This window comes from Haplochromis burtoni, unplaced genomic scaffold (assembly GCF_018398535.1).
Source record: "Haplochromis burtoni strain Fernald_Lab_line unplaced genomic scaffold, NCSU_Asbu1 Contig_140, whole genome shotgun sequence".
In the NCBI taxonomy this organism is placed as follows: Eukaryota; Metazoa; Chordata; class Actinopteri; order Cichliformes; family Cichlidae; genus Haplochromis; species Haplochromis burtoni.
Genome location: NW_024582501.1, coordinates 150,870 through 164,707, shown reverse-complemented (window position 1 = coordinate 164,707; position 13,838 = coordinate 150,870). Strand labels below are relative to the sequence as shown.

The 13,838-nt window shown below is 38.4% G+C and overlaps 2 protein-coding genes across 2 annotated transcripts in view; one reads left to right on the top strand and one right to left on the bottom strand.

Annotated features, from left to right (window-relative positions):
• Positions 1–4,531: 4,531 nt before the first annotated feature.
• dnajb1b (DnaJ heat shock protein family (Hsp40) member B1b) lies at positions 4,532–7,974 on the bottom strand. The gene is made up of 3 exons (XM_005931367.3): positions 7,568–7,974; positions 5,523–6,121; positions 4,532–5,367 (listed from the first exon to the last, which is right to left on the bottom strand). Exons 1-3 carry the CDS (start codon positions 7,776–7,778, stop codon positions 5,134–5,136), a joined length of 1,044 nt encoding a protein of 347 aa, XP_005931429.1. The 5' UTR covers positions 7,779–7,974; the 3' UTR covers positions 4,532–5,133.
• Positions 7,975–11,496: 3,522 nt separating this feature from the next.
• tecrb (trans-2,3-enoyl-CoA reductase b) overlaps positions 11,497–13,838 on the top strand; it is a 15,473-nt gene continuing 13,131 nt past the window's right edge. The window contains exon 1 of the mRNA XM_005931368.2: positions 11,497–11,603. Within this exon, the coding sequence (XP_005931430.1) occupies positions 11,589–11,603 (15 nt within the window). The 5' untranslated portion in view covers positions 11,497–11,588. The remainder of the gene's footprint in view (positions 11,604–13,838) is intronic.

The window sequence follows — 13,838 nt, the reverse complement described above, 5'->3', positions numbered from 1 at the left end:
GCAAGACAGCCCAGGCAGGGAAATTTTGCTTTTACATTTTGCGACTCATTTTATTTTTCCATCTGATAAGAAAACTATTCAATCAGATAGTTATTTGTGGTGAATGAAATACAGTTACACTTTAAAGCACCACATCTGAAATTCAAGCACTTTTCAAACCTTAAAAAATGCAACATTAAATTCAAGTATTTTCAAGATTTCAAGCACCCGTACAAACCCTGTGCATGTTGTGAGCAAAATCTGTGATGTGCAATGTATAAAACTGAAATAAAGATATGACTTTTAGGAAGTTTTTTTTACCATATTTCTATGCTTTAGCATGTAGTCTGGTAAAAACGACCCAAAACACAAAATAAACAAATTAAATAACCTTCTACTAATACTTTTATTGAATTAGGACAAATGTTAACATCCTGTGCAGAAATACATGGGTTCAATAAATAAAATTAAATTTTCTTTTGTGAAATGGTTATCATGTGCATATATTTTGATAATAAAGAAAGCATTATTCAGAGATGTCAGAACTAGTCCAGATTCTGAATAAAGGCCATAAATGAACAACATTGGGATGAACATCAAATTCGAAATGTAAATGAAAAAGAAGCAAATCTAAGTAATAACCACTGCAGGTGCAGTCAAGCCTGCCTGGTGATGTTGGCTGGTGGTTTGTGTAGAGTGTGCCCTACCCAGCACCATCTTTTCTTCCTGATTTCTTCCTCTATTGGGAGTCGACAGGTTCTTTCCCATAGGATGATGTTGCTGATGGTGTCTGGCCAACAAATATGGGAGTTCCTTTTGAGACAGCTATTGAGGAATGTTTATTTTTTTGAGGTCTTTTTTTTCCCATGTGTCATCCCCGTACAGCAGTACTGACTTCACGTTGGATGCCCAGATGTTCTTAATGTGGATGAAGGTGACTATTGTTTTGCCAATCCTTGCCTTGACATCTGCATCGGTTCCACCTTGTTGGTTGATGATGCTGCCCAAGTAGGGGAAACAGTGTACTTCCTCTGGAGCAGCGGTCCCCAACCCTCGGGCCTCGGACCGGTACCGGTCCGTGAGTCATTTGGTACCGGGTCGCGAGAGTTGAAGCTCAGGTGTGAAATGTATGGTTTTCAGGGTTTTTATCGGTTTTCAGCGTTATTTTGTTATTGTTTTTATCGTTAACTCAGTTTCCCTGGGTCTTTTCACGTGTGTTATGAATAAATCTTCTTTTTTTCGGTACCGGTAATAGTTTTATTTTGTTGCATTTATCCACAACACCTTAAAGGCAAGTCCGTGAAAATATTGTGGGCATAAACCGGTCCGTGGCGCAAAAAAGGTTAGGGACCGCTGCTCTAGAGGACTTCCATTAAGGATGCTTGGGTTGTTGCTATTGGAGTTGATCTTGAGAATTTGGGTTTTCTTCTTGTTGATGATGAGTCCACCATGTGCTGATATAGCTGCCAGTGCATTGGTCTTTTTTTTGCATCTGCTGCTGGCTGTGAGAAAGAAGTGGCAGGTCGTCAGGAATGTCTAAGTCATCAAGCTGACTCCAAAGGGTCCACTAAATTCCATTCCTGCATTCACTGGTGGAAGTCTTCATGATCCAGTTGATGACGACAAACAGACAAGCAGGCATCCTTGTCGGTCTCCGGTCTTCACCTGGAAGCTGTTGGTGAGTTGCCCTTCGTGGATTACTCTTCAGGTCATGACCTAATATGAGCCCTTGATCATGTTGACCATCTTGGCTGGGATGCTGTAGTATGCTGGAGGAAGTTCCAACGGCCCTCTCAGTCCACACCAGGGGCGATTTTAGCCCATTTTTGGGGGCACCCCCAAAGATTTCTTACTTTTTTTGACAATATTTGCTGTTTGTGTGACACACTACTAAAAATATAAAAAGCATACAGTACTGTACTTGTTTGCGACATAACATTGTAACAACAAAAGTACAGATAACCCCCCCTCCCAAAATGGTTTGTTCCAGCTCGCCTCTCCCCTACTCTGGCTCTAGCACTCTTGCAGCCAGAGCGATGGTGGCTGAGACACAGCGGAGCAGAGGTGTAAGTGCCTGTATACATTGTATACATTGTATACATTCTACCACAGGCAAAGTTGCCTCCATTTTTATAGTTTTTATTAATATTTTGTAATAATTTATTTGAAATAATTCTGTTTTGGGAGTGTTTTTTATGTATCTGTATTATATTATACAAACACATTAAAAGTGAATCTCTGTCCAAAAAATGCACTGTTTACTTTTTACTCACTATGAGCATCATTCATAATTCTCCCTCAGTAATTAAGGAACTATATGTATTTTTTTTATTACAATCCATTCTTTTTTTGCAGCATTTAAATAACCTTGATCAGATTTGATGGTTTTGTTACAGACTTTTCAAAAAAGTGTTTTGCTTTTCTTTCACAAATGTGGGGATTAAATTGTGTTAAAATGTACAAAACAGTGATGTCATGTTTTGTGACGAGGACGCAGGCACAGAGAGACTTGATGAATTTAAGAATCTTATATTAATAAAGAAATTTGCAGACTTGCACAGAGATGGTAAAATTATGATGACCGATAACGGAGACGAAGACAACAGGCGATGAGGACAGGGAGGAACAGGGGTTTAAATGCACCAAAGTGACAGTCAGACAGAACTCGGGACAACATTTAAGGATGCAGGGACTGACAGAGACAGGTTTATTTTGCCTGGCTGGGCCGCTCTCCAGGTGCTCAGCACCCCCAAAGCTCTGATCCTAGAATCATCCCTGGTCCACACTGTCAAATGCCTTCTCCAAAGACTGCTCAACTATGATGCATAATGTTGTGATCTGATCTGTGCATGATCGGTTCTGTTAGAAGCCTGCGTGTTCATCTCGTAGTTGTGAATCAACAATTCCCTTCATCCTCTCTAGGGCTACATCCACATGTACACGGATATTTTTGAAAACACAGCTTTTTCTATGCATTTGGTCCTTTCGTCCACACGTAAACTGCATTTAGTATCACTGAAAACTGATATTTATAAAACCTCCTGCCAGGGTAAAGATTTTCGAAAACTCAGTTTTTGCATTTATGCGTGGATGAGGAAAATAGAGGCACGAAACGTCAAAGGTGTGCGCCTTTTTGACGTCATGCTGTGCGCCACGTTATTGTTTACGAGACAAAATTGCTACAATGGCGGATATAGACAAAATACTGTTGCTGTTAACCTTACTATAATTTTTTACACACTTACATATACACATGCAGTTACTGTCCCTCCATTTAGAAAGACAGAGGCGTCAGTGTGAACTTCATGCCTCTGATTCACCTACAGCAGTGTTACTTTAAGTCTGTATTATGTGTTTAACCTGCTTACATTTTTATCATGGTGTAGTTTTGTCTTATGAATCCAGATAACAGAATGATATCCTTGTTTAACTTATGTTGGCATCTGGTAAAGGTAATCTAATGGGATGTATGACTGCCAGTGGAACTAGGTCACTAGTGTTTACTGATGATGTGACTACTGATAGAGGCAGCAGGATGAATCTTGATGTGTACAGAGCTATACTCTACTCAGATTCAGCCAAATGCTGCAAAACTGATCAGGTCGTGAGTCACATTGAAAACTGATAAAAAACATATTGTAAAAGAAACCCAAAAATTTCTTAAAGCAAAGAAATGGTATTCTTCAAAAACAAGTCAATCACATGAGCCTATCCCAGTTGAGTTGGGAACCACAATGGTGTAAACAAACCTTTGGGTTCTTGACATTGTTTGTGGACTTGATTTCCATCCTAGTATTACAAAAAAAAAATCATCTTAAAATGATTAAAATGGAAAATGTGCTAGGTTTTCTCTGGATTCAGATTAATAGTGGCTTTCAAAGCTTTTATCAATATTTTTTAGACCTCATATTTAGAGTTCAAGTGAAAGTTATCAAATACAAGCTCAAAACCTAGAATTAATTCCAGATCTTTAATCTGCTTAATTTGTCATAAAAGTAACAAGAGAATAGGACTCATCAGACCATGGAACCTATCAGCCAACAATCCAGTTACTTTTGAACCTCTAAAACTGGGGAAATATTTATTAAAAAAAAAAAAAGTTGCACGTCCATTAATACAATGTTAATACAATGGTTAAACCCCTTGAGATGCATCTTATAGTCGGCACTTAAGTTTAAATCAAACAGCATATAACTAAACTGTGGTGGTTTACAAAGGCAAAATTTCAAAGAGATTAAATTATAGAATTAAGTATGCATATTTATAGCGGCAGCAGACAAGACTTTGAATTTAAACCTTGTTAGTCAAAAGTGACATCACACTTAGTGAATGTAGGAGACTCGGACAGTTCCCCTCATATAGTGTTCCTTTCATCTCTGTAGAATAGCAGACATTCACCAGAGGAAGAAAATCATGAGGTAAAATTTGCCCTTATTGAATTTTCATTTTCCTTCCATTACATGGAAACAGTATCACTTTTGACAGACCTTATTATGAAATACTCACAGAGCAATAAAAAAACCAAACAAACAAAAACAGTAAGACTACTCTCTTTAACATTAAACAATTTTAATGTCTTTATTGTCCAAAGATAGCACAACACTTGTGATTTAAATGTCACTCCTTACAGCATCAACTGCAACACCACTCATTCAAACACACATAAAATCTCTTGATGTCAAGAAGCAAGTCTCTCAGAAAAGGAAACTTTTTATCTATCATTAGAAATGTTATAAGACCTCTATACTAACTATGTAAACATTGCAATGGAAACCTTCCTGTTGCAATTTCTTACAAAAAAAATAAAAACTTCTTAATGAGACTTTTAGAATGAACAAGAGCTCCCGCAGAATAGCGCACATGAATTTTATATACACTCAGTGTCATCAAAATATAATATTCAGTAAATCAAACACCACACAGTATCGGTCATATATTTACATTCTAGTATGTGAATTGCTTCACCCATTCAGGTAAGCGTGTTCCAAAGGTGGTTCTGACACTACAGATGATCAAGTAGACCGAGGATGATCTGACTCATCAGTTTGTCCTATATTGGCTGGAGTGAGTTTAACCGCCACGAGTAACCACGTGATGTTTGAAAACATTTATATTGGCAGCTTTGTTTTCGTTTTGTTGGTATGATTGTCTTTTTTAAGATCGAGGAAGGACCTGAGCAATTGTGTCCCGCGCGCTCTGAGTGAGCCGCTCTGGGAACCTGACCTCATACTCTACTATTAGGTCTCCCCGACGATCAGGTCGTTTGGGATAAGGTAGCCCTTCTCCACTAATTCGTCGCTTCATCCCCGGATGCACAATATCTGTTGATGACACAGTGACTGTTCTGCCATCTACTGTGGGTGCATTGACTGTACAGCCACACAAAGCCTGGAGAATCAGAAGATAAGATAAAGAAGAAAAACATTAGGAATTCCAGTTAACTTCATATGTCATTTATTTAACATTTAAATTGATTAAAAACAAACAAACAAAAAAACAAACATTGAAAATGTATTTTTAAAGTTATATGTACTCTTACTTACATCTCTGAGTGAGATCTTAGCGGTGTAAATGATGTCAGAGCCGTCACGTTTGAACACTGGATGTGGCTTGTCTTTCAACACAAATGCAATGTCAGCTGGAATGTTTGTAGGAGTCTCGTCTCCCTCTTTAGGAAACGTAATTTTAGTGCCCTCTTTCCAGCCTTTCTTTATTTGCACCTCTAGGATTTTCTCTTCTTTCCTTAATGTTCGGCCATCAGGGTTCAGCCTTTTCCGAGAGATTTTCATTTTTTTGGTGCAACCTGACAACACTTCCTCCAAGGTCACCCGGAGATCGTGAACTACAGGAGGATCCTGCTGCTTCTTTACCACACTAGTGTGACCGCCCATACCAGAGCTGAAGGAGCGAGGGAACCCACCCATTCCCCCCATTCCGCCGCCACCCATCCCAAAGCGGGCAAATGGGTCATCAGTGTCCATTTCCTCATCCATGCCTCCATTCCGCCCGCCAAAGAACTGTTCAAATGGGTTACGTCCACCGAAGAACTCTGCAAAGATGGCATGGGGGTCGCCCTGGAAGGTGTAGCTGAAGGTGCCAGGACCACCACTACCACCACCAGTAGGGCCTCCGCCTTTCAGTCCTGAAAGCGTAGTAGAAACAATCAGATTAAAAGGATTCAGTTTGGGTTTGGCACACTGCAGTAAGTTTGTTTGTTTGTTTTTTTTATTCTTGTAAGAAACAGTTGTTAGTCATCATTATCTTACTTTTGTGCAACTTATTTAATGCAAATTACTAATTTTAGATTTTTATTAGTAATGATTTTAAAATATCCCATACACTAATGAGGTTCACGTGAATGCTGGTATAAAGAGAATTTTATCATGTTTTTTCATTTAAACAATAGTATGAACAAAGTTATTTCGTGCTTTGATTTTGCAAACACCCTTTAAAGTACAAAAGCAGATGTGAAACTACCATAACACTAAAATCAGCCAGGAAACAGGGCTAAAACACATTTGTCATGTTAGAATTAATAGCAACCCCCCAAGAAAAAGTGGCACAAACCGCTGCTGTATAACCAAAGTTATACAGCAGCTGCTGTTTAACTGGGTGCCAAAATATTACTTGTCAGCATCCTTATTTGGAAATGCTCTCAGTTCAGGAGGTACCAAGAAGAATGTGAAGAAATACAACACGAATGCTTGTGTAATGCTGTGATCACTGGGGATAACTGAGGTTTCCACTGCATGAGTGCACTGGGTAGGTGATTTTTCACAATTTTACCAGGCTTTACTAGGAGTAACTTAAGTATTCCATGAGAGTAGCTGGGATATGTCCAGTTGGGTGCATGGAGTGGCACTGCCCCCCTCTACCAATACCCTTGCGCTAGAGTACTGTTAATCTCACAATGTCCATCATCATTGTCTAACAGCATGAATAAGAGCAATGGTGGACTGCAGCTTAGTACAACGAGGACAACGCTGAAGCACTTGAAGGTTATGCTTCCACTTCACTATACTTTAGATGTACATTTTTTAATTGATATCCATTTATTTTAAAGCTTTACTTTGTTGTTGACTTTGAAGACTTTAAACTATAAGCATATTATGCTTTATACTTTGGCTTGTTGTAATGTTAAAACATCTGTGCTAATACTTAAGTAGAAGTTTCCACCATTTCAGGTTTTTGTGAACTAAAAATATCAACACCGAGGTTAGCTAGTCATCGTTAGGGCCTAAAAGCCGAGCCCCCCGCCCCTTTCCTGTCCCGTCAGATGCAGAACCCTCCAGCTTCTCTACGTACTTCATCAAGTTCTTGCAGAAACATGCAATGCGAGTATTGCCGTCAGCAGACCAGCTCTCCTGTCCTGGCTCAGAGACAAGCCACTGACTGAAGGTCGGAGGACAGGAGAGCCAGGACAGCGCCATGACACACAGGATTATCCCAGTTTAGTCTACACATGTTCAGAACTGTTGTTTCCACCCAGCCTTGTTGACAGCTCGTAGCTCCAACTGTGTTAAACGTTATTTTGACGGCGCCTTGACGATTATTGGCCCCGCAATATTGCATGATTTAGAAAACTTACCTTCTTCGCCAAAACGGTCGTATATATCTTTTTTCTTAGGGTCGCTCAAAACGTCGTAAGCTTCAGCAATCTCCTTGAATTTCTCCTCGGCTCCCGGTGACTTGTTTTTGTCAGGATGATAACGCAGAGCCTGCTTACGATAAGCTTTCTTGATGTCGTCCTCCGATGCTCCTTTCTTAATCCCCAAAATCTCATAGTAGTCTTTACCCATTTTGACCAACCAGTGGTCTAACCTGTTGTAGCTGTTGGTAAATTGCTGGTGATGAACTTCTGCCGCACGTCCTCAATCCTGACTCAACTCGATCCGCTCAGCCCCGCATATTTTCTTTATAAACAGTGTGGAAACTTCCAGAGTTTTCCATAACCAGCCTGAACAATCTCCTCGGTGACGCTGCGCCAGGGACACGCCCAGCGGGACGTCACGCCATGATGCCTTCATGTGGTGTCGGACATATTTCTCAACCTACGTTTCATGCCTGATCCAAGAGTGTCAAACATATTTTAGTTCACGGACCACACACAGCCCAATTTGCTTTCAAAAGGGCCAGATCAGTACTCCAGTAAGTACTCCAGAACAACCTACTGAAAACATTTTCTTCTAATTAAGCAGAATTTGTTTTTATTTAAAATTATATTAATGACATATAAAGCCCCATATGGTCAGACTCGTGTATGTATATGTATGTATGTATGCTTTATAACACCAAATGGCCTCTCAGATCATCTGATCAGGGTCTCTTTCAACAATCTTATTTTAAAACCAGAGGTGATCACTCATTTGAGGTTGGAGTGCCTAAACTTTGGAGAAGCCTTTCTCACCCTGTCAGGGCAACTGAATCAGTGGTCTGTTTCAAGGCACTGCTGAAAACCCTTTTTTATAGGTCAGCCTTTTCTGAATCCTTCTCCTATTATTTTTGGCCATAGTTTACATCTGATGTGTGCATTCAAGTGTGTATGTTAGAATTAGAACATAAGAACGCCTATTTGACTTTGTGTCTGTATGCTTGAACATATATACTCACCTTTAATATGGAGTTTTGTTTTTTACAAACTGTGTGTTTCAGAAAGCACCGTACAAATAAATAAATGACTTAAAAGCATAAAATCTTTATATGTAGAGTATTTGTAAGTAAAGAGCATAGTACTTTATGTCCATACATTTTTGCTCTTGTGTAGCAATGCTGACAATACGTAACTTTACAGAGAATACCATTTCGTTGAAAAACTTTATTTCAGGGCTTTTCTCCAATTTTCACACCCCAGATTCTGCAAAGCCATGACTAAGTTGTTTCTGGTATGTTTGACGGCCCTCACTGTCTTGATAAACATAACTTTAGGTTTATTTTGATGCAAAGCAAGATCACAAGACCACTCTTGATTACTCTAAAATATTTCAAACATTAGAAAAAATCCATTCCTACATGTCCTGTGGGATTATTGGCTTGGCACACCAAATGCAATCTGAAGCTGAGTGAACTGCTGGCAGGAACTTTCACGCTTGGGTGCAGCCCAGATTTAAGACAAATAAATCCACTGCTTACTGACTGGTGGTGAACAGGAAGATGTAACAATAACACTGTGCCATCAGGAGGGATCAGCCTTTTTTAGACCTGTTACCTCAATCAGAGGAAAGCAGACAAGAAACATGTGAAAGAGATACAGTAACTGCCATGTTACTGTGATTTGGCTGTATTCTACCATGTAGCCACATCTGGAAGCCCACTTTTTTATCTCTTTAAACTGCATTTTTTAAAATCTCTGTTTTACACAAACTGATTTAAATGTTGAAGCTAGATAATACATAAATGTAATGATTTGCTGCCACTGCTAAGACCACCTTTTCATTATTATACTAATAATAATAATTATTATTATTATTAATCACTTATTTTAAAAAAGGATCCAAGCTAAATCTGACTTAAGTACAAAACACACAATAGCATCAACAAACTCAAGTTTTCTTATTTACTCAATAGAAATCTACCATATTGAGTGAACATTTTTGTCTATCAGTGGGTAACCAACCCACAGTTTGAGAACCTCTGCCTGAGGAAAGGTTCACTACAAATTAATACAGACACCATCATCAAAACACCAAATGCTGTGATATTCTTTGGTAAAACGGGCCTCCATCTCTCTTGAGTTTCAGAGAATTTAATATAAGTTAAAATAACGATGCACTGGAGCAACAGCGGAGTTTATGGTAACATAGCTCCTCATTACCATACTATATATATAATTCACTATGTTTTATCAAAAAGTGACTAAATCTTTTTTTTTTTAATTACAAGTATCACTAGACTCCTGTCTGCACTCTGTGGGTTTCCTCAGTTTCATTTGCTGTTGTGCAAGACAGCACTGGGTTGTATAAAAGTAATATATTCCAATTTGTAAGATAAACTTCTTCGTCATGTGAAGGAAAACCTGTTTTCCAGGCGAGTGCTGCTGCCAGTACAAACTGAAAGGGTGGTAACAGAAAGACTCACCCAAATCACTGTAGCAGTCTCCATTTTTTTTTTCTCATAGGACGAGAGGCAGGGTACACCCTGAACAGGTTGCCAGCCTATTGTAAGATTAACAACACACCACACTGAGTAGAGAGAGACAACCATTGACACTCATAGATTTGTCTAGTTTAGAATCACCAGTTAACCTAATCCTAAACCTTTTTGGGGGGGTTTGCTGTCAAATTCAAAATTCAAAATTGTATTTGTCACGTACACAGTCATACACAGTACGATATGCAGTGAAATGCTTAGACAACTGCTCGTGACTTACAGAAAAAAAAAGGAAAAGGCTATGAATAAGATAGGAAATAAATATAAAAAATTAAAAAAGTGTAAATTTAACTAGGAAGGAATAAAATATAAAAAATTAAGGTTAAAAATGAAATAACTGTACAACACAAATTAGAATGAAGGGTAAATTTAACTGGGAAAGAATAAGCCAAAATATATAAATTAAAGTTGAAAATAAAATAACTGTACAACAAAATACACAATACACAGTATAGAACTATATAAGAATGTATGAAGAAATATAAATAAATAAATATATACACAATAATAGCAGCTGTACAAGTATTAACTGGAAATGAAGAATATAGTGACCAGTGTTGTGCAATCCACATTATGTCTTGTCATTCCCTTTGCTTATTACCAACCCTCAGTATCATCCATGTTGAGCAGCATGCAGAAGAATTTTGGAGGCTTGCACAGAAGCACTTTTACACCTATTGAAAATTAGGTGAATAGGTATAGGTAAACACAAGTTACATAGGTAAATAATGTGTATTTACCTATGCACAGTGGCAAACTGACACAATCGCACTACCATGCGTTAAGCACAAATCCCAACTGCATGTAGCTCGACTTGGAGGATGCTGTCCATTGGTCAAATGTTGAGTGGTTGAAAAGTGATTCTGAAAGAGGAAATGGAGTGACAAAAGAGTCCACCAGTAATGTGACAAACAAAAACATACAAATGCACTAATACATTAAATTTGAGACACTGAAGTGACACATGACAGGTAATTTAAAAAAATCAAACTTTATTAATACAACACTTAATTTACAGGGATAAGATGACCCATTAGCTAGATTAGATGACCCAAAGACTAAGCAAACGTTTAAAGTTTAAATGATGTAGTTCCAGTCAAAAAATATCCAAAGTAAAAGCAAGTAAACATAAAAAGTACTAGATAATTGAGAACGGGTGACTGCAAGGAAAAACCGTTTTCTACAATCTCTTGTTCACTTGATAGAGCTGCCCTTTAGACTACAAAAAAATCCAACAATATCGGCGTAGACGCGACCGCTCCCAATGCTCGTCCCATTGGCTACATCCTTGATAAGCCGGGCGTGTACGCGCAATTGATGCGGGAGCTGATTGGCTGCGGCGCGATCGCAGTGCTGACCTATGGTGCACGGCTCCGTGCCTCAGCAGTTGTGTATTACTTCGCTGATTGGACGGTCTCCTGTCACTCATCTGGGATACTAAGGAAGGGGTGCAAACTGCCAAGATGAAGCACTACGAGGTAAGTAGTATCTATGAAACTTTACCCGTCAGTGTGGCTACAAATGAATTAATTAAATAATCCCACAAGTTCCCAGACAATTCTCCAAATCAGCGAAAAGAGGTTCAAATTTAAAGCTTTAAACGTGAGCTGTGAAAATAGCACGCTGCTGCATCGCCGCCTCTCATATACTGTGCCCTATATGAACGAGGTGCTGTGGCCTGTTGTCGTTAAAGTCGCGGTTTAATTGGCAAATCCTGTATCCGAAACACAAACAACACCCGCTGATATGATTAATTATACTTACGCTGAGCGTTTGATAAGTTCTCATTGTAAAGTGTAGGCTACTTCTCTGTTAGCTGAAGACTGATAACTGGGTGTAGGTAGGATAATGCTCGGCATCATCGCCATCTCTGGCCGGAGTGACTCATGGCGCTTCTTATCTTATTCTTACCCAATGCAGGTGAACGGTCAAGTGCGCAATCTCAGCACTTCTAAATTAACCCCTGTAGTATAACTGTGGGTTTAAAAATAATAATAAAAATACATTTTAAATGAGGTGGAATGAGTGAAATTAATTAGATATTTGTATATTAAGAAGGAAAAACGTGCATAAGGGCCTCTTTACTGCTTTATCGCAAACGTGAAAAGCTTCCTGTTTCAAACAGCCGTTTTACTTGTGCAAGCACCTTACGTTTCTCCAGATGTTAACCGTTTCATGAGCACAAAAAAACCCATCAGACAGGATCTGAAGCAGTCTGACAGAAACCAATCCACCCAGTAACTGCTCTGGCTGCCCCTTTCTCCGTTGACAGGTGTCGCTTTTGAGACCTGTTGGCAGGATTAGAATTTAAATGAGAAAAAAAAGACCGAAAAAGATTTTTAAAAATATCTAAGAACAAACTCCATTAGATTATGTCTGAAGTAAAATGCATACTTGTATGCTTTTAAACTGTATAAAACAATAAATCATTTATTAAACATTGGTTTAATTGAACAATTTCGTCTTCTTCACACTGCATCAACTTTATTTGCACTGTAAGGGCTTTTTTCCATGCTTACAATCTGTCTACTCCACAATAGGGCATGCAGCCCTTATGTTGAGTTAATTTAAAGAAATATATACATTTCATTGATTTATGACTACTTATTGTACTTCATTACATTTCTGGTGATTTCTTCTAACTCTGGCTAAAACCAGTATGGGACGGTGCCAAACATTCCTCAGTACAGGATAAAAACTTGACTGGCCAATGGGGCATAACTGTCTCTTAGGTCTCTGATCAAGCTGCCTGACTCAGCTTATCTCGTCAGTTATCACCTCCTGAACTTGTGTACAAGCCCTTTAGTTGGATTTGAAAATTCCAAACATTTTAGATGTGTACATGGAGTTACTGTGTAATAACCAAATGTATGACGGCGCCACATGGAATCAAATACACCAGGTGTTTATACTACTATTTACGACTCAGATTTTTTGGCAAAAATACCTATTAAATTGTTCAGTATTCATAAATATTAAGCATGGTTGTTCACTGACATTTGAAGCAAAATGCATATGTTAAACTTTAATTAACATCACATCTGTGGTTCTTTCTCTTTTGGAAACCAAACAGCTAAACTGGATTCAGAGCTAAAATCAGTCCACCACATCCTTGGTTCTGTACGATGAAGTGAATTCAACATACCCAGGCTATCTATCTGTTATCTAGATTCACTTAGTCAGGATAAGCAGTCACATGAAACAGATTATTAACTAGCTAATACTCAGGTTCCCCCTGCGCGTTCACACAAAAGTGGTAGCATTGGCAGACAAATTACAAACATTCACAAGTGTACGGCCATCAGAAAGGCTGATTTTTACAGATAGAACTGTAATATAAAAATATGACTCAGAATACTTTATTAATCCTTAAGGAAATTATGTGGTTCCAGTTGCTCCAAGACAATAAGAACAGTGACAGACTGAACTAAATGAAATAATACAATATATTACAAAATATAAGACATGAGTCTAACATGTATATGAATAGCTCAATTACAAATATCCAGAATATTACAGAGATTAAATATATATAATTAACATTTTACTCTAGAGATCAACCAGTATAAAATAAAATATTCTGGCACATGGCCTTCTCTGTAGCAGGTTAGATTTACAGCATAAGTTACTATGGCAATGTAGCCCAGTAAGAAGTGAACCACCTTTGCAGTCCTAAAAATCAGGTTTACCCTGAAGTTAACTGGATAACACGA